The 19445-nt window shown below is 33.1% G+C and overlaps 4 protein-coding genes across 5 annotated transcripts; 2 read left to right on the top strand and 2 right to left on the bottom strand.

Annotated features, from left to right (window-relative positions):
* Window positions 1-1458: 1458 nt before the first annotated feature.
* On the top strand, window positions 1459-7300 carry LOC125824326 (uncharacterized). Of its 2 annotated transcripts, none has more exons than XM_049503677.1 (9): window positions 1459-1589; window positions 3282-3363; window positions 4524-4598; window positions 4702-4738; window positions 5394-5477; window positions 5573-5633; window positions 5755-5861; window positions 6065-6124; window positions 6811-7300. In XM_049503677.1, exons 1-9 carry the CDS (start codon window positions 1508-1510, stop codon window positions 6904-6906), a joined length of 684 nt encoding a protein of 227 aa, XP_049359634.1. In that variant the 5' UTR covers window positions 1459-1507; the 3' UTR covers window positions 6907-7300. The 2 variants fall into 2 exon arrangements, with proteins under 2 accessions (XP_049359634.1, XP_049359633.1); XM_049503676.1 differs by having other exon boundaries at window positions 6059-6124.
* Window positions 7301-10494: 3194 nt separating this feature from the next.
* LOC125824684 (uncharacterized) lies at window positions 10495-11460 on the bottom strand. Its single transcript, XM_049504076.1, has one exon. It carries the CDS (start codon window positions 11458-11460, stop codon window positions 10495-10497), a length of 966 nt encoding a protein of 321 aa, XP_049360033.1.
* Window positions 11461-11473: 13 nt separating this feature from the next.
* Window positions 11474-12757, top strand: LOC125824683 (class V chitinase CHIT5-like). Its single transcript, XM_049504075.1, has one exon. It carries the CDS (start codon window positions 11474-11476, stop codon window positions 12755-12757), a length of 1284 nt encoding a protein of 427 aa, XP_049360032.1.
* A 631-nt stretch (window positions 12758-13388) lies between these two features.
* On the bottom strand, window positions 13389-14751 carry LOC125824570 (nod factor hydrolase protein 1-like). Its single transcript, XM_049503969.1, has 2 exons — window positions 13642-14751; window positions 13389-13426 (listed from the first exon to the last, which is right to left on the bottom strand). The coding sequence occupies exons 1-2, from the start codon at window positions 14738-14740 to the stop codon at window positions 13401-13403; spliced, it is 1125 nt and encodes a 374-aa protein (XP_049359926.1). The 5' UTR covers window positions 14741-14751; the 3' UTR covers window positions 13389-13400.
* Between the last annotated feature and the right edge of the window lie 4694 nt (window positions 14752-19445).

The following is a 19445-nucleotide window of genomic DNA, read 5'->3' as shown; positions in this document are numbered from 1 at the left end:
CGAGTAAGAAGATTTTGTTATAATTTTGAAAACACTGCAAAACTAAATGCGGACTTGCTTCAGGATATTTGCTCACACCTCCAAAGGTATTTCTTTAATTATATTTTGAGCACACTGTCTATTTATGTTTCTTATCTATTAATCATATAATTAATAAAGATTATTGAATGCTTTTACTATGTGATACTTTTTAACACAATATATATACAATTGAGTAATTAAGTTACCTCTTTTACAAACCCTATTTTCAACACTTAGAAGTTTTTTAGAGTGCTCTTGAGTAAAATACAAAATTTAAGTAGCTAGAAATGTTAATATTTGTATTTAATGAAAGAGAATATACAAAAAACTTCATCAAAGGATAACATTACAGTGTCTGTTAGGTAGCGCTCCTCCTTGTCTCTAAAATCTAAAAAAATATAGAATATTTTAAAGTCTCTCTTCATGATTATAGATTTTAAAGGTTATAGAGCAATTTGTGATATTTCGTGTTGTCAGTTGAGTTTCGCTCAGGCAATTTACTATCAGGCTTTCAAGTGGATTTTGATCTCTTGTTTGCTTTTGTGAGTCTCAATGAGCAAGAGCTTGGGACTTTGTCCTTACTTTTTTTCTATGCACCCTTCTTATTTATTGTCGTTAGTTCGCACAACAGGAGAATCAAGATAATTTTTTTTTTGACATTTATCTCCTTATTTTTTTCACTTAAACTGTTTATTACCATACTTTAAGTAGATCTTGGCCTTTTATTTGAGTCTTGATAAACAACAATTTGAGATTTATCCTTATTTTCTTGCAAGTTTTTTCACTATCACTCCCTCTTATTTATTGTCGTCAGTTCACAAAATATGAAAATCAAGACAAGAAAATCCAATACTTATTTTCTTGATTATTTTTTGCCTAGGTAATTTGGTTCAACATCCTCAACTTCAACATCCCCACCCATACTAATAATTCTGTACACATATTTCAATAATTTAGTTTTCCTTATGTAATCCTCACACATTTTTAAGCTAATGAAATTACATTTGAGACTCGTAATTATCTCAAATCAAACATATTACACGGTTCTATTAAAAAGTAAATATAATCCAACGTAAAAGGAAGTCAAAGCTTCGATAACTTTAGAGAATGAATACTCTCATATTTTATTTTATTTTTAAAAACTTCTAGTAATTAAATAGTGTTTTTTTTAATATTAAATCTTAAGTAATGTGAAATTAAATCAATTATACCAGTAAATTCGAACACCAAATAAGTAAACAAAACAAAAAGAGAAAAAACAATCCTTGTTACCCCTTGGATACATTTTTTGTAACCATAATTTTTATTTTTCACACTACATAATTTATACTTTTTGCTTTTTTGATTATCCTAGTTGGCAGTCCTGACTCCCACGCCCTCTCTACCCCCCCACCCTCACTCTCTAAACGTTATATATATTGAACATTCTCTGCACGCCAAAAACCTCTCAAACCCCTCTCTGCTGAGCTTTCAAAATCGTACCAAAATGCCTCGAGCATCAAAGAGAAAATCTGACACACCCAAATCTACTTCTGCCAAATCTGCTCGCTCGGAATCTATCACCACTGGTAAATTCTTGTTTTTTTTGGTCCTTTGTGATGTATCTTATCTATGTGATTAGTTGTTGGTACTGTTCATTTGAAGTTCTTTTTTTTAAAAAAAATTGGGTTTGTTTCTTAGTGATGAAGGGTATTTTAAAGTTCAATTTTTTTTTAATGAGTTGGGGCTTATCTAGATTCTGGAGCCTTGAAATGGGGATTTGGGTATCAAGAAAAAGAAAAAAATTACTATTTTGCACTTAAAGGGTGTGGCTTAACTGGTAATGAAGTGTGTAAAAATCATGAGGTATCAAGTTTTAATCGTTTTGAATTAGTTGAGATGCGTGCAAGCTAGTCTGGATGCCACTTGTATTATTAAAAGAAATGAATAAAGTGTTTTTGGGTTGTTGCATTGATAGCAAGTGGGTGTTTTTCTATATTGGAAAACAAGATGAGTGGGATGGATGTAGAGGAGGCATGCAAGGGTGTGGTCTAGTGGTCAATGAAGTGGGTGAGAACTATGGGGTTTTGAGGTTCAAATCTCAGAGACAAAAACAATTTCTTTACATCTGTCTTAGGCTTTGGTGGATAGAGTTATCTAGTACATGTATTTTCATCGTGCATTTATAATCAAGTGGGTGATTATGGATATTGGAATGAAATGGGTCTGAATGGAGTGGAATGGATATAGAGGATTGATAGAGCTGAGTTTGGAATTTGAGTCTTAGTTGAATAATTGATTATATTAAGGGAGGCGTTTAATTTTTTTGCTGATCTTAGATAAGTATGTGCCTCATCATGTATACTCTGATTGTAATTTCAAAAGGAAGCATAAGATTCAACCTGCATTGTTTTTCTTAATCCCTAGTTTGAATACATCTCGAAATTAGGTAAATTAAAATGTTCTAGGACACAATGCAGATACATACTCTTTTATTCGAGTTTTTGTAGCTTGTTTGAGATTAATGATATCGAAAATTCCATGTGAACACCAGAATCAACTGCCATACCATTGTTGCATTATGTTTTTTAGACTGGATACAGTTATAGAAGAAAATATATTTGGCAGTCGAGTCTGAATTCTGGTCTTCACATGGAATTGCTGTAAGAAGCTAATGAACTATAAGTAAACTGCCTTTTCTCAAATAAGGCATGTAAAGGTGATTTATTTACTGTGGATACTTTTAGTGTTATGCATTGTTTTCTGATAATTGTTCTAACTTAGAGGCGGAGCCAGAATTTGTGAGTTTATGGGCACTGAAATCCAATAAAGGCAGCTTACTCGATTTTGCTTAGATTATTTATTAAGTATTAAGTGAATGTCTTAACACAACTATAGGAGTTTGGCCAAAGCAACTAGGTTCCACCAAACCTGTAACTTTCTCTTTAGCTCTGCCTATGTCCTAACTCTATATTTGAAGTGATAAATTTATCATGCTTCAGCTTCAGTAGTCTCAAATTGTTTCTGTTTTGGTTCTCCCACCATAAAAATCTTGTCTATCTTAATTTGCAAGTTTTGATCCAACTTCTGCTCATCTTTTTATGAAATTTTATTAACAATGTTGAAGACCATGGTATGTGGTGTTTCGACTTTAAATAAGGTTTCTTTTTCCATGAAATATATTTCCTCTAGCTGGATGTTTGCAATTTTCTTTTTCCTTTTATTATCTCTTCTTTATGGTCAACGTGTTACAGTTATATATTATTCGTTGTTCTATTCAGCTTCAGGCAAGACTACGAAGTTTGGGTTGTCTGTCGATAATCTTTTTCAGAAGTATGCCAATAAGCTGCTAGGCATGATCGAGTGAGTTCCTTTTTTCAATAGCTTATCTATTGTTCCTATGTTTCTTTTCATGAACTTTGTGATTAAAGGGTATATATAGAGCAACTCCACAATTTATTTTCCCAAGTTTTTCTACTTTAGCAAACTAAGTTGCATCTATGCTGATTGTTTTGATCCATGATTTACCTAGATGAACAGTGGATATATGATGATCTCCGGGGTCATAAACATGGTTAACATTGTCTTCCTTCTGTGCATATATCTTCGGTAGCTGCAGGAGTTGTTTGTTTCTTCTGCTACTGCAAAAGTTGAGTGAATGTCAATGTCCATATGTTTCATGTGAATGGGTTATTATCTAGCATAGAATTACTTATATAAAACAAATACTAACATTAAACTATAATGGAAGTCACTATGTGTTTTACTATTTGTTGCTCTGATTGGATCATATATATCACTGAGGGGAATTCTACGAGCAGGAAAGGGTTTGGTGGTCTCAATTCTTTAATACTTTGGATTTTATAAGGGTTTCTACCAAGTAGCTATACCATTTATTTCCATGCTAAAGGTCATTGCTATCAATACTAATGCTTAAAAGAACTGATTTGACGGAAGCGATAGCTAAAAATTACGTCATTCTTAGGATTTTATCTGGCAGTAGCTTGTTTTGATTCGTAATTTTGTGAAACCGAGCTTGCCTAAAATAAATGTGCTTGATTAGCAACATTAATATGGTCTGCTAGCATCAAGTAGTTGTTGGTCCTGTCAACTAGGCATATTAGCTTACTGTAAAACCTCATAGTTCCTTTGAATATCGGAATTACCTCTTATTATTTCCTTCTTTCAGTACAAGTACATTTTGATAAATTTTTAGTTTTAGAATATCTCAAAATTTAATAACACGCTGTAAACAATGCCGACTTAAAGAGAAAAGGTTTCAGTAAAATTACAGTAATTCATCAAGTAGGTCTTTCCTTCTATTGAAATGTCAGTATAATTTTTTAGAGTTCTAATTCTTTAATCCTAACATTGAACTGAGATGTGATAACTTTATGAATGAAGTTCTCAACAATTGATGCAATTAAGGTATCAGAGGGAGTCATCACTATCTTTCTATTAGTGTTTGAAAGTAAAGGATTTTGGAATCTTCGTTAAGTTTCTGTTTGTTTTTGTTTGCACAGTCCAGAGGGGATTGAGGCACTATGCTCAGATCTTGGAGTAGACCATACAAATGTCAAAATTTTGATGCTCGCTTGGTAAGCCATTTGCTGTCAATATGTGTCTATGTGATCAATAATTTATTTTTGAGGAAATGTTGTGTTTCTGTAATCTATATAACTTACTATTCACATGGATCAGGAAATTGAAAGCTGAAAAGCAGGGATATTTTACTCAGGTAAGATACTGCTATTTATTTGTTCAGTTTCCTCTTGAGTATAAACTAGGGGTTGCCAAATTAACCCATAAGAACATGATCCACACAACCCGTTCAAGTTTGGGCTGATCATTGACCCTGTCATTTATTAGCTCAACCCATTTCAAGCTATCTAAAAATTGAGTTGATATTGTAGCCCAAATTGACACATAAAAATCTCGCCAAAATATTTTCAAAAAGATATTTTTTATTTGATATGATATGTACAGCCGCAATAAAGGAGAAAATAGTGTTATTATGCACTTAAAAAGTTATAAAAGAACAAACAATGAAATTAGAACCTAGTAAGACTTGGGCAGCTTGGGATATGACCCATTTTTAGCACAAGTAATTTTTGGGCGGGTAATCCATCCCAACCCACCCATTTTGACACCCCTAGAATAAGACATTTCAATGTGTTTCTCTTTTGTGATGTATTCACATGGATGATGTATCGTTGGAATTGTCTGGTGGTTGGTCCTTTTTTGATTGTCAGTGTTTTGCTTGTTCTTTCTGTTGATACAACTACATTCTCATTCGAGTTGCCTTTAGCATTTACTCTTGTATCAATATAGTGCATTTTTCCTCTGTGACTAATTTAGTTCCTCTGTGTTGGGAAATCTTTTCTAATTGTCAGGATGAATGGAGAAAAGGTTTAAAAGATCTCCAGGTTGATACGATTAACAAATTGAAAAAATCCCTGCCAAAATTGGAAGCAGAGGTATGTTGTTGTCAGCTCTTTGGTTAACTTATGTGGGATAATTTTGCAAGATTCTAATGCTCATGTAGCTGACCTTGGATCATTTACATATTCAGGTTATGATGCCTGAAAATTTTGAGGATTTTTATTCCTACGCTTTTCGTTACTGCCTTACTGGTAAACTTCTCTTTGATAAACAAATATGTAGCCTAGTAGGTTTCATATTTTTTTCGTTTGTCGCATTAATCTCTATTAAGCTAATACATTTACTAACATGTGCCTGGTTTGTCTTTCTCAGAGGATAAGCAGAAGTGTGTGGACATCGAGAGCATTTGTCTACTGATTGATCTTGTTCTGGGGCCCCAATTCCGGGCTCAGGTTGACTCATTTAGTGAGTTTCTCAAGGTAGGTACTCACTTACATGTTCTGAATATCTTTTGGCATCACATATGCATAGTTTATGATATAATTGCCCGAAGGACCCTAGTGTTTAGGCTTTTAAACTGTTAGGAAAATTAAGTTACAACAATGATGTTAGTTTTTAATTTTTTATGTCTTATTAATTTGACAGCACTGATTCTCTGTCTTTTCCTTCATACTAGAATCAGACTGATTATAAGGTGATCAACATGGATCAATGGATGAATTTTCTTCGATTTTGCCAAGAGGTAAACTATTTATGTTATATAATTCCTTCTAGCTTAGAAGGAAATGTGGTTCATGAGAGCTCATATAGCCAACACCAACTTAAAATATGTTCCATGTCTGCCTCTCTTTTCCTATTTTCGTTCGGATTCTCCTTTCCATTTTCTAGTTTACATTTTTTATTTGGCTGTCAATGACCTAAGGCACTATATAAACACCAATCTCAAACTATGTAATTCAGGGTGATATGATTAGACGAATGGGACCAAATTCAAACTTATGCCAAACATTGAGGACCATACAAATAATTTTGTTCTATATTGCCCACTTCTCACTTACCGAGTATTAAGCAAATGCTAATCTAGCAGAACAAACGATTTCACTTTACCTTTCTGGATCCTGCTTCTTTTGTTTCTATCAACTACTTTTCGCACTATGATCAGATGCATACAGGAGCACCAGTAGTGGTACCTTTTGGTAAAGGGGGTTCAATTGAATCCCCTTAGCCGAAAAATTGTGCTGTGGAGGAAGGGTAGAAATGATAATTTTATTGTATTGGATCCCCTTGACATAGGTTCCTATCTTTAGCTGCAACATTTTTCATTTTATTGAATCTCTTTACTAATTGATTTCTCAAGTAATCTTTAAAATTTTAATTTTGTCATAAATCTAAATTCTAATAGGTGGTCATTCTTTTGTATTTTTGCAGGTTAGCTTTCCAGACCTTGAAAACTATGATCTCGACCAAGCATGGCCTGTGATTTTGGATAATTTTGTTGAGTGGATGAGAGAAAAACAGAACTGATCTCCGCGTGTTGAGTTCTTGTAAATGCTAACGAAAAGAATTTGAAGTGCATGCACGATTCATGACAGCTGCACCATTCAGTGTGAAGCTGGTCTTCTTTCTGCTACAGAACTACAAGCCTGAGGAGGGTTCAACACATTTGTGTCGAGGGGGATATACTAAGTTTTCTTCCTTGAAGAATGCTTGTAGGAACCTTTTTGATTTTTCGTTTTAGTTACAAACGAAATGTATTCTGCTATTTTTTTAAATTAATATTTTTGTCAACTTCTTGATTTTGGAATTTCACTAGTTAGTGATATGGATCATTTGATCCTTATATGGTAGTCATACATGTGAATGGAGGTAAAAAAAAACAATATGTTGAAGTGAAACTAAATGTGGTTTATCTATTACACTTTGCTTCTGAGACAAAATCTTCCAATATTTCAAATTCAGCACATATAGAATTGTTACATGCATTGAAGGTTTATTCGAGACAACCTCTCTATCTTTACAAGGTAGGGGTAAAAAGTTGCATACACGCCATTTTCTCTAGATCCTATGTGTGGGATTAAACTGAGTGTGTTGTTGTTGAGCACATATGGTCTTAAACTATGTTAACCCTTGTATGAGGCTATAGCTTCATCTCCTCCTCCCTTCCCTCTTTTCTATATGAAAATGAGAAGAAGAAGATGAGCAAAGAGAAAATTGTCAATTCTTTTATCGATTTGACTAATTTATATTTGTGTCATCATGCAATATAATTAAGGATGGAGAGATTTTATGCATCCCACTGTGTCTCGTGATGCTAATAAGTTCATAACTAATCTCTACTTAGATTTGATTTGTGGTATAGTTGATTTGAGTGATTGTTTCAATTTACATTCGTATTGTGCAATAAAATTCATTAAAGGAGGAAACACTCTTTAGCTATCAGATTTAATCTCCGTTTCATAGCTAAAATCTGAGATCTCTAGTTAAGAACATAGAAATTTGAGAGATCTTATGCATCACAATATATCCCATGATGCTATGTTTGTAACTAATCTCAACTAGTTTTGATTTGCGATATAATTGATTATGTGTTTAGTTTAAGAAGGAAATGTAAAATAAATAAATTAGTGCCCCAATTCATAGTATTCATCTCATTTTGTGAGAAGAACTATGTCATATCATCATACTAAATAAACAACAATAATAAATAGATATAGATTGAAGTTGATTTATATATTTATTTGAGCCTCATAAAAGTACAATGATAATTAAAAAGTAATAAAAACAAAATATTTATTATTGATTATTGGGAGGACATGGCTTTGTGCAATAGCAAATGGAGTTGCTACACTCTCCAAATTGAAAGCCCTCACTTTGGCAGGCACTTGTACACTTTGCCTGTTCTACACATGGTCCCTTGAATGTTTTGCTTTGCTCTTGACAAATATTTGTCTCTGTCATAATAACAAAAAAATAAAAAAATATAAGAATTTAAATAAAATTAAAATAAAATAAAAATAAATAAAAGAGTATAATAAATTTTGATTAATTCAGATTCATGCCGCGTAAGGTTCATAATTAGATTCAAGATCTCTAACTAAAAATGAAAGAGATCTGATGCATCTGACCATATATATCTCAACTAGTTTTATTTTTTTGGCCCATATGATATTCCGTAATTGTATTGTGGTTTAACTAAATCCGAATTAACATGTTTTTTCTATTTTTAAAATCTCAAACTTGATACATCTAGGTAAAGATGATGAGATCATGAATAACCTCACCAGTGGCGTAGCTAGGATTTTTAATAAGGGGGTTCAAAATATGAAAAAGTAAACATACAAATTAATCGAAGGGGTTTGACATCTACTTTATATACATAAAAAATAATTTTAACCATATATAAATAGTAAGATTTTTCGCCAAAGGGGGTTCGGGTGAACCCCTGACTGTTGGCTCCGCCCCTGAACCTCACCACAACTCATGTTAATGATTTGCGATATAGTTGATTGAGTGATTATTTGAAAAGAGGATATATAAAAAAAATTTAAAAATATTTTTTAATCTCTTAACATTCTTGATTGGTAAAGAAAGAATAAAGCAAAGAGATTATATACCTGCATTGCCCATGAAAAATAGCACAAGAAGAAGCACAACTTTAAACAAAGACAAAGAGGCTGCCATCTTCTTCTTTTTTTTGTTATAATTTCTTCAAAAATGTATTTTTGATAATGAAAATGACGAAGCACCACGCTTATCTTATATAGTATTAAGAAATGATTAACTTACTATTTTCTTTAATGAGATTACCTTTAATTATTTGGATAGTAAATCTTTTTATGTTTAATGACTTTCCATCCCTTTAATTATGATCTAGATACTATTACTATTTAATGTAATTTCTTTCATATTTTTTTTTGGAGGTGTTAATTTTTTAAAAAAAAACATATATACAAATTTGAACACATCCTCCTTAAACTATTTTCAACAAGTCTAAATAATATCACTTTAATTTTTTCATGAGACTGAGATTTGAAACCCAAAACATATAATAAAGCTAGAGATAAGTCTCATCTTACTAGAATATTTCAACAATCACTTTCTTGTTCATTTCTAAAAATTCCTTAAAGAACAATTCGGTTTGAGTTTGTTTTTCACTAAAAAGAAATCAAATCAATTAAGTCATAATTTCAAATGCTGGAATCAAACCAAATCAATCAATTTGATCTTTCAAATATTTTTGGAACCAAAATCAAATCAATTAAGTGTATGATAATTAATATACTTTTAAACACATATTTATATTCCAACACTATTAAATCAATTATTCTTTAAGAAAAAAAGGAAATATATATAATCAAGTTATATATGTAGCTTTCTTCAAGAAATCGTTTGCATTTTCCAAGAATTTAGCCAACATGATTCTTTTTATATTAAAAAAAATAAAGATTTAATTGTGATATACCAAAATATCTTGATGACATTTGAATTAAACAATGATGATTAATTAAAAAATTACAAGTTATTTTGAACATGAAATAAACTATTAGCATTATCAAAATAAAAATTACAAAATCAAACTAGAAAGTAAAAGCAAAAGATTCGATTTTATTACAAAAACAACAAACACCTAGATTACAAACCAAGAGTGCAAAAGATACATATGTAACTATTATCTTCCTTCTTACATATAATAACCACATTGTTGGTCCAACAATGTTTTGTTTGCTAAATTGGAGAAATTAATATACTTGACTATGATAAAGATGGCCTAGGAAGATCCAAAATCAAATTAGAATAATTAACTTTTGTGTGACATAGATATATATGTCGATAAAATCAGAGGTTTTAACAATATTGTTACATCAATGTAATTATATTATAAGAAAATATGACAAACAAATAATGTAGTTACCAAAGATAGCACATTGGCAATTTCTGTTTTTATTTTCTCATCTTGTTTTAGTATATAGTATACAGTTTATATAAATCTCATTTTCATGTATGTTATTGTTGGTGAAGGACTAGTGACTAACAAAATATGGCAGCAGTAGTACAAATGTTGTCAACTTTTTTGGTTGTTGTTGCTAATTTTCATGTGTGTTTTGCATCAACTCATATTTCTGTGTCTCCTTCACCATTTTCTGGTACAATGCCACCTCTACTCCCGTCGCGCTTTGCACCATCTGAGATGCCTCCTTTTCCAGGCACTAGTCCACCGTCTGTTCCCACCTTTCCAATACCATCTGTGCCTCCATTTCCAGGCGCTAGTCCACGATCTGCACCTTTTGTTCCAGGTTCACCGTCCTTGCCTCTAATTCCAGGCTTACCTATACCATTTGTGCCTTCAATTCCAGGATCACCGTCCTCGCCTCTAATTCCAGGCTTACCTATACCATCACTGCCTCCATTTCCAGGATCGCCTAGTTCACCGTCCTCGCCTCTATTTCCAGGCTTACCTATACCATTTGTGCCTTCAATTCCAGGATCACCGTCCTCGCCTCTAATTCCAGGCTTACCTATACCATCACTGCCTCCATTTCCAGGATCGCCTAGTTCACCGTCCTCGCCTCTATTTCCAGGCTTACCTATACCATTTGTGCCTTCAATTCCAGGATCGCCTAGTTCAGCATCCTCGCCTCTAATTCCAGGCTTTCCTATACCATCACAACCTCCATTTCCAAGCACTAGTCCACCTCTAGTTCCAGGATTCCCTATACCAATTGTGCCTTCATTTCCAGGATCTCCTAGTTCACCGTCCTCGCCTCTAATTCCAGGTTTGCCTATACCATCAATGCCTCCATTTCCAAGCACTAGTCCATCGTCCCTGCCTATAGTTCCAGGCTTTCCTATACCACTTGTGCCTCCATTTCCAGGCTCTCCTAGTTCACCCTCCTCGCCTCTAATTCCGGGCTTGCCTATACCTTCACTGCCTCCATTTCCAAGCACTAGTCCATCATCCCCACCTTCCATACCTATATTCCCTGTACCATCCATGCCTCCACTTCCAGCCACTAGTCCACCATCCCCGCCTTTCAATCCGATCTTCCTTGTACCATCTATGCCTCCATTTCCAGCCATTATCCCACCGTACATGCCTGTAACATCCCCCTCTATTTCACCATCCGCCCCTTCTGTTCCCTACTTTAGTCCACCCTCACCATCCAAGCCTTTATTTCCTATCTCTACTCCACCAATGATGCCTCCAGCTCCAGCTCCACTATCTATGCCTCCGGTCCCTGCCTCACTACCATATCCCGATACACCTGCTCCAGCTCCTGGACCTGCACCTCCGCTTTCTGGCATCAAAGGTGCATATTGGCCTTCATGGCTAGCAGAAAAAGCTCCTCCATCAAGCATCCCTACTGCATATTTCACCCACATTTTCTACGCATTTGCTGTGCCTGATAATACATCGTTCCAGTTGCTCGTAAGCCAAGTTGACAAGCAATCAATGATTAACTTCACATCCATCATCCATTCCCATAGCCCTGCAACAAAGGCTTTGCTATCAATAGGAGGAGATACAGGTTCTCCAGTACTCCCTAGTATGATGAGTTGCCAAGATAATCGCGCTGCATTCATCAAATCAACGATAGATGTATCCAGAAATTACGGCTTTGATGGCCTTGATCTTGATTGGGAATTCCCTATCGAGTCAGAAAACATGCTCAATCTAGCATTGCTCCTCAAAGAATGGCGCCTCGCCATCAACATAGAGTCACTAGCTTCCTCCAAACCTCCACTAATCCTGTCTGCTGCTGTTTACTTCTCCCCAAACGTTCTCTTATCGGGTACAATTTATCCCACAGAAGCTCTAAGCAACTATCTTGATTTCTTGAGCCCTATGTGCTATAACTACCAAGGTTCTTGGGACACTTCAGCAACTGGTGCTCCGGCCTTGTTATACGATAAGTCTAGCAATATTAGCACAAGCTACGGAATTTCATCCTGGAAACAAAATGGGGTTCCTTCAACAAAGTTAGTCATGGGAATTCCCTTATATGGAAATACATGGGAATTGAAGGATCCAAATGATCACGGAATCGGAGCTCCTGCAGTAGGAGTTGGTCCTGGAACTCACGGAGAAATGTCGTATGATGATATAGTAACATTCAATTCAGAAAACAATGCCTCTGTAGTATACAATAATGAAACAGTTTCAACATATTCATATTCTGGAACAAATTGGATTGGATATGACGATACGAACTCCATCAGAGCCAAGATCAAGTATGCTAAAGCTCAGGGTCTTGGTGGTTACTTTTTTTGGGCCCTTGGCTCTGACAGCAACTGGACTCTTTCAAGAACAGGTAAAATTTCTAAACTTCTTCCATTTCTAGACGTAGAGTTTAAGTTCTATGCACAGACGGTATAACTTACACAATCAGGGCACTTATAAGGTAAACTAACAAAATGGTAATTAACCAGCTATATACAGTATGTCAGTGTATATAACTTAAATCCGTAGACATATGCCTAGTTATTTTCTTCATAATCAGCATACTGTTTATAAATTATGGCATCGACAGTTGAAAACTTAACAATTGATCATAATAATTTCAGCTTCTATGGCATGGGATCATGATGAAATCTGAGGTGCAGCCACACAGTCTATGAGAGGGAATACTTATCGATCAATGGATCATTTGATTGAGTTTATTTGATATACTTTCTCCATTTCTATTTACACTTCACATTTGAATTAGTACTAAGACGAATTATGATTTATATTTGATGCATTTCTTGTTGTTCTTTTTGGGAAATGTTAAGAAAATTTGAACTAGAGGAGTACAAGTTACATTTGAGTGTTCATTCAACAAATTTCTAAGTTAAAAGTTTGTATTCTCTTACACTTAAAATAAACTTTATTAGCTGAAAGTACGTATAACTAAATGGTACAACATATATATAGTGCATAAATAAAAAGAAGATGAACTATTCAGCTTCAATACACTTTCACAAACAAAATATATATATATATAAGTCCAAAGGAAGAGTCTTGTTCCCCCCTTCATCTCTTAGGAAATAATCCATGATTGCTTAGCTACACAATAAGAAAAAGAATAAAGTAAGTCTCCGTAAGAGATTTAATCGATTGTGATTTAGCAAATATCTATATGCTACATCTTCATTTTAGCAGGATTTAACTTATATACTGCGACAAGAAGTTAAAATGTGAAATAGTGTAAGAAATTGTTGACACTGTCAGTGTATACGAGTTGAATACTTTTTTTGTAAAATAAGTGTAAAGCAAGTTACCTGTTCTTGAGATTTTCCAATCTTTATCACCAGCAACAGCCCAAAAAAAGTAGCCTCTAAGTCTTTGTGATTGAGCATAGTGTAACTTCCTTGCAACAGAGTTAGTGTCATCAAAGCCAATCCAAGAAGTTCCAGCCACAGAATAAGCAGAAACAGTAGCAGAATCATATACAACTTTAGCATTATTTTCCTCATTGAATTTCTCAATTTCCCTATAAGTTAATGTCCCTTCATCACCAGGACCAACACCAACTGCTGGTGCACCAATTCCATCAACATTTGGATCTTTCAATTTCCATGTCCTACCATAAAGTGGCAATCCCATAATCAATTTGCTTCTTAAGGCCCCTGCTTTGATCCAAGTACTTAGTCCATAACTTGTACTAACATTACTTTTCGTGTCAAATAATGCTGCTTGTGCACCAGTGGCAGACGTGTCCCATGATCCACGATAATCGTAGAACATTAAGTTGATCCAATCCAAGTTCTTGTTAATTGAAGGCACAGGATATGATCTAAATTCACCCCATAGGAAGAAGTCAACAGAGAAGTAAACAGCTGCTGTGATCAAAAGTTGTGGCCTTTTTGTAGCCAAAGATTCTTTTTTAACCTCAACCCTCCATTCGTTTACTAAAATCGCGAAATTCTCCATGTCCTTATTGTTCTGAGGGAATTCCCAGTCAAGATCAAATCCATCAAATTTATATTTTCTAGCTACCTCTATGCTAGATTTTATAAAAGACAAACGAGAGGCAGATGTTGATGCCATACGCGAGAACCTAGCCGGTCCTTCACCTCCTCCCCCAACCGAAAATAGTGTCTTGACAGACGGTCTTTTGGACCGGAGGGTGGAGGTGAAGTTGAAGAGGAGAGTGGAGGTTTCATCGTCAATATCGAATTTAAATGTTGTGTTGTTTGGTACAAGGAATGCATAGTAGATGTGAGTGAACAAAGATGTGTCTATGGATGATGGTGGGAAAGTTGAAAATGCCCATGAAGGGTAATATGCACCTTTGACACCTTTAGAGGGAGGGTGTGCCATTACACCAGAACAAAGGGCAAGACACAAGACAATACAACATAACATAATGTTAGCCATTTTATTGATACAAAAAAAATAAGATCATATGTTTGTTGCTTTAGTTTCTTCTCTATTTATAGGACAAATGGAGCCTTGATAAAGGTCTAACTTGGAATATTTATTTTTTTGGTATTAAGGAATTGGCTGTTTCTATTTGTCCACAAGACATGAAAAACATGACTTGGTATGTGTGGATGGAGTTGAAGATTACCTAAAGGAATTATTATTAAAAAGTTGATATTTTTGACTAGTTAGTTATGAGTATATATTGTCCCACTTCTCAATGGAGTTAATGCCTTTTTTGACTCTCTTTTTTTTGGTCTCCCGTGATGTCCGGTACTTATATTGAAGTCTGATTAAATTCAGATTCTTACCAGAAAGTCTAGTGTTGGGAGCATCAGCCGAGCCACCTTAGGGGAAGGAGTTAGGTATACACTCTTCACCGGATAATTATATGGTGTATAGAGGTTAAATGATAGCTATTATGAGCGTATATTTAATTTTGCATACCCTTGACAAAACTTAGAAAGAAAATTTGTACACCCTTCACTAAATTACTAACTCCACCACTAATTGAAGGTAAAATGCTCTCTACGTTCTCATCTGAGTTCCACTTCTTCCTCAATCCACTCTAAGAAAAAGGCAAGTACAACTACTCTACTTTAGAGTTGGTTGAACCCTTGATTAAATCCTGATCCGTACTGAGAAATCCCACATTTTTTATCAATAAGGACTTCATATCCAAATCTCGAACCTGAAATATTTGATTAAGAATGAAAGATAACCACTACTATTCACCACATACCTTTTGACTAATTCAAACTCTAGAAGGACATTTGATTTTAATATAAGTCAAAAGAGGAAAAGTTCTTAATAAGATTTCCCTTAGGATGATTGAAGTTTGACAAGCACCTAATATAGTTGTCCACTCGAGACGTAATTATTAGCTATTCATGTGGTTGCAATACAAAGGATATAAAACTATTTACTTGTTATCGTAGGTCAACTTAATTGCTCGTGAATTTATAATACATATTGAATCGAGAATGAATGAGAAATGGGTCGAGAAGTTAGGCATCGGCCCCTCTTGAATCATTACTCCAACATACTGATTGTATGTTTTTCACCGTCCAACACACATTATCTTTATCCATTCTATAACTTCTCATCCCTACGACTGCACTACCCCTACCCTTCACCACTATCTTCTATAGCATTTATTTAGCTTATATATACAAATACTTTAAGATAATAAATTTTGTTTATATTTTGAAACAAAATAAGCAAGAAGCCCATTTATATTTCAAAAGAACACACCCTTACAACCTTAAGTTTATGTAATGGAAAATGGAATATATTGAGATCTACCTTGATTCTTAAGTAGCTTTCTTCACTTTGCTATCTTTATTTTATGAAAAATGATGAATGGTCTATCTTAATATATACTATATTTTTTGGATCTTACGCCATCACCTTTAACCCAATTGACTTAAGATTCAATTATAATTATAACAATTATAAAATAAATTTAATTTTATACACTAATAATGTAATTTTCTATTATACTAATCATATCACCTAAAAATAATTACTATAAAAATCGTTTTTAACAAATGAGATTAATAACCTAAAAAATAAAGTAAATAGACTAATAAAATGCATTATAGTGTACAAATTCTTTATATTGCAAGGGCGGACATAAACTTTCATTTATGGTTTCACTTAAAACTTAGTGACATTAATTTAAACCTTCTATTTTTCATAGGAAGTTCATTTAACATGTAACAATTTTCAATTTTGAAACTAAAATTTCAAACATGTACTCTTTAAATTATGAATTCGTCTCTAATTATTATTGCATGTATAAGTTAAAAATTCTTTTAAAATTGTAATGGAATTGACCTTTCTCACCTCAATGCAACATGCCCCATGAAGTAAATGGACAGATAAGAAAAATTAAAAGGACATAATTTAATGGATATGGTCCACATGAGCACCAAGTTTTCATCAATGGCTTGGTCATATAGGTTGAACATTTTACATTAAAAATATGATTGAAAATTTAAAATCTGAATTTAGAACATTTTAGTTTTTTTTTTTCTGGAACATTTTAATAATATTGTTGACTTGGTCTAATTATTTTGTACTAAGGAATAAGGTGCCGTTTGGCGTTGGATGCAGTGATAGAGCTAAATTTTTTACTAAAGAGTGTCGAGATATAAAGAATGTACAGAGTAATTTTCTGATAAAGGAGTGTCGGTTAACACCCCTCAAGTACATGTGGCTCCGCCACTGGTCGGAGGTATTAATAATGTAGAGTTTAATTTGAACATATTCGAAGAAATTATGAACCCCAATCGAAATGGTTTGTGGGTTTCGAACAACTATAGTGGTTGAACCTAATAAGATAGCAACTTTTGATCTTCTATCCTATACAAAATAATATATATTTCTTTATGACTCGCACATATAATAGTTATACGAGATTGTAAACAAACGTCTTATTTGATGTGTTGAATTCAACGAATCGATCTCGTAAAGTATTAATGCAAATCTGGCTATCGTGATGTTGAGTCAATCTCGCCATAAAATGATGAAGCCGCCCTTATTATATAATGCCTTTAATTATATAAAGTCTTAATGGCACTTTTATTATTTATTTTATTATATATATAAAAGAATTGTAGTGAAGAGATATGGAAATTAAAAATTATAACACTCACATAACAAAGTAATAGGAAAGTAGTCACTTTTTAAGGAAGAGAATAATATTTGGACAAAAGTACCCCTAGGAAAAATGTGAAATAACATATAGAGCTCTTAACATAATGTGCAAAAGTTTGTAAGTTTGAAATTCCATGAATGATTTACAGAGTTTAAAATTTTAAATTTTAAATTCTTTCATAAAATCAGGAGCGAAATAATGATACATTATTAAAATAAATATCATAAGTGATATAGATATATATATATACATCACAACGTAATAAAATTAAATGTTTTTTAACATTTGAATTTCTATTTTTCATAATTTTATATTGTATATGTGGATGTATGAATAAATAAAAGAGGTTCACTTATTAGTTAGTATTATAAGGTTTAAAATGTATAATACTTAAAACTTTTTTAAACAGAACAAAAAGAGATAAAATCAAATTGGTTTTCAAAATGCCTTTCTGAATATTCTTTAATGTCTTGGATATGACAATTATTAAATTGTCTCTAATAAATTAATTTTAAGTGATTAACTTTGTCAGATAGTTTGTCAATAAATTATATTTTACTCAACTACTAGTATTGTTTTTCTGCATGTATATATTCTACTTACCTTAATATTAATTAATCTAATAATTTGATGAATTTGTAACATTCTTGACAACTTTTAGTGCAATTGTGATTAAGAATAAGTATTATGATTATGATAATAAGATTAATAGGGACCTCTCAGCAAACAGTTTGGTTTTTTATTCTTGGATGTATCTTTTTTGTTCAAATTATATCATCCATCTTATAATTAATTTCTATCTTAATTAAAGGGATTATTTCTTCTAGAGTATTACAAAAAGTAATGAAGCTTCCTCCAACATTTATCATAAGTTTTGGGAGTAGTACCTATTTATTCAATTAAAGATTGAGTTATATTATGTGACGTTTTTGACAGAGGGCTGACTGATAAAAATGTGTTAAAGAAAATGATTGTTTGGTTTTTAAGTTGCTAAGTTTCTAAAGAAGGATACACATGACATCTTAAGTCAATCTTACATATCGAGATAAAAGAGGAAATTAAAAAACTCTATAACACACCATAAGTTCACATGATGTACACATTTTTTGGATCGATGAAGGCCTACCAAGAAACACATACGTAAGGCAACTGAGACTTGTTGGATCAAAGTGGACAATAAGTGTTATGATTATGATGATAACTAATATGATATAAGAGTCAGACACTCATGTGAGAGGTCAAACCTCGACGGGAATTCTAAGTTTCTAGCGCCTATGATATATAAAGGACGGATCGATGAGGGTAGATCGAAGAGAAAGACCGACTATATATGTGCTTCTAGGGTCAATAAACTTTTATAGATGGGGTGCACATAACACCTTAGATGTATCCCACATCAAAATGAAAGATGAAAGTAAAGATTTTTATTTATAAAGCATAATACAAGTTAACATGATACATGCGATTATTGAGCTCGATGGCGGCTGTATAGCTCAAGGGACAAATTCACAAGGCATGTAGAGCCAAAGTGAACAATACGTATCATGAACTTGGATTGTGACACCTCATATACACAAATAATGTAAATGATTTTTTTTATATTGTCAAACCAATCTTATTAATTAAATTAATGAGTTATATATTGCGACAATTCATCATCATCCTAGACAAATGGTCCCCACTATTTGTGAAGAAAAGTTAAAAATATTTATTAAAATAGTCAACTAGAAATTTTATCTATTAGTCAAAGACAAATTTTCTTGGGAATCTTAATTGGATTTAGAAAAAGAAAACATAAAAATACTAATCAAATGGGAATTTTGCAAAATTTTTGGTTATTTCACTTTCCATTTTTCTTGTGGACTTTCTTTATAGGAAAAATTAATTGATGTAGCAATTTCAACCCTCTTATTATTTTTTATATAGTGATATTTTAAAAAAATTACAACATATAGTGATATCCATAAATAGCTCTATTTATGAAGTAGTTTTAAAACC

This window comes from Solanum verrucosum, unplaced genomic scaffold (genome assembly GCF_900185275.1).
Source record: "Solanum verrucosum unplaced genomic scaffold, falcon-dt-bn FXZP01000022.1, whole genome shotgun sequence".
Lineage (NCBI taxonomy): Eukaryota > Viridiplantae > Streptophyta > Magnoliopsida > Solanales > Solanaceae > Solanum > Solanum verrucosum.
Note: the sequence above shows the minus strand (reverse complement) of the source record. Positions and strands in the feature narration are given on the sequence as shown.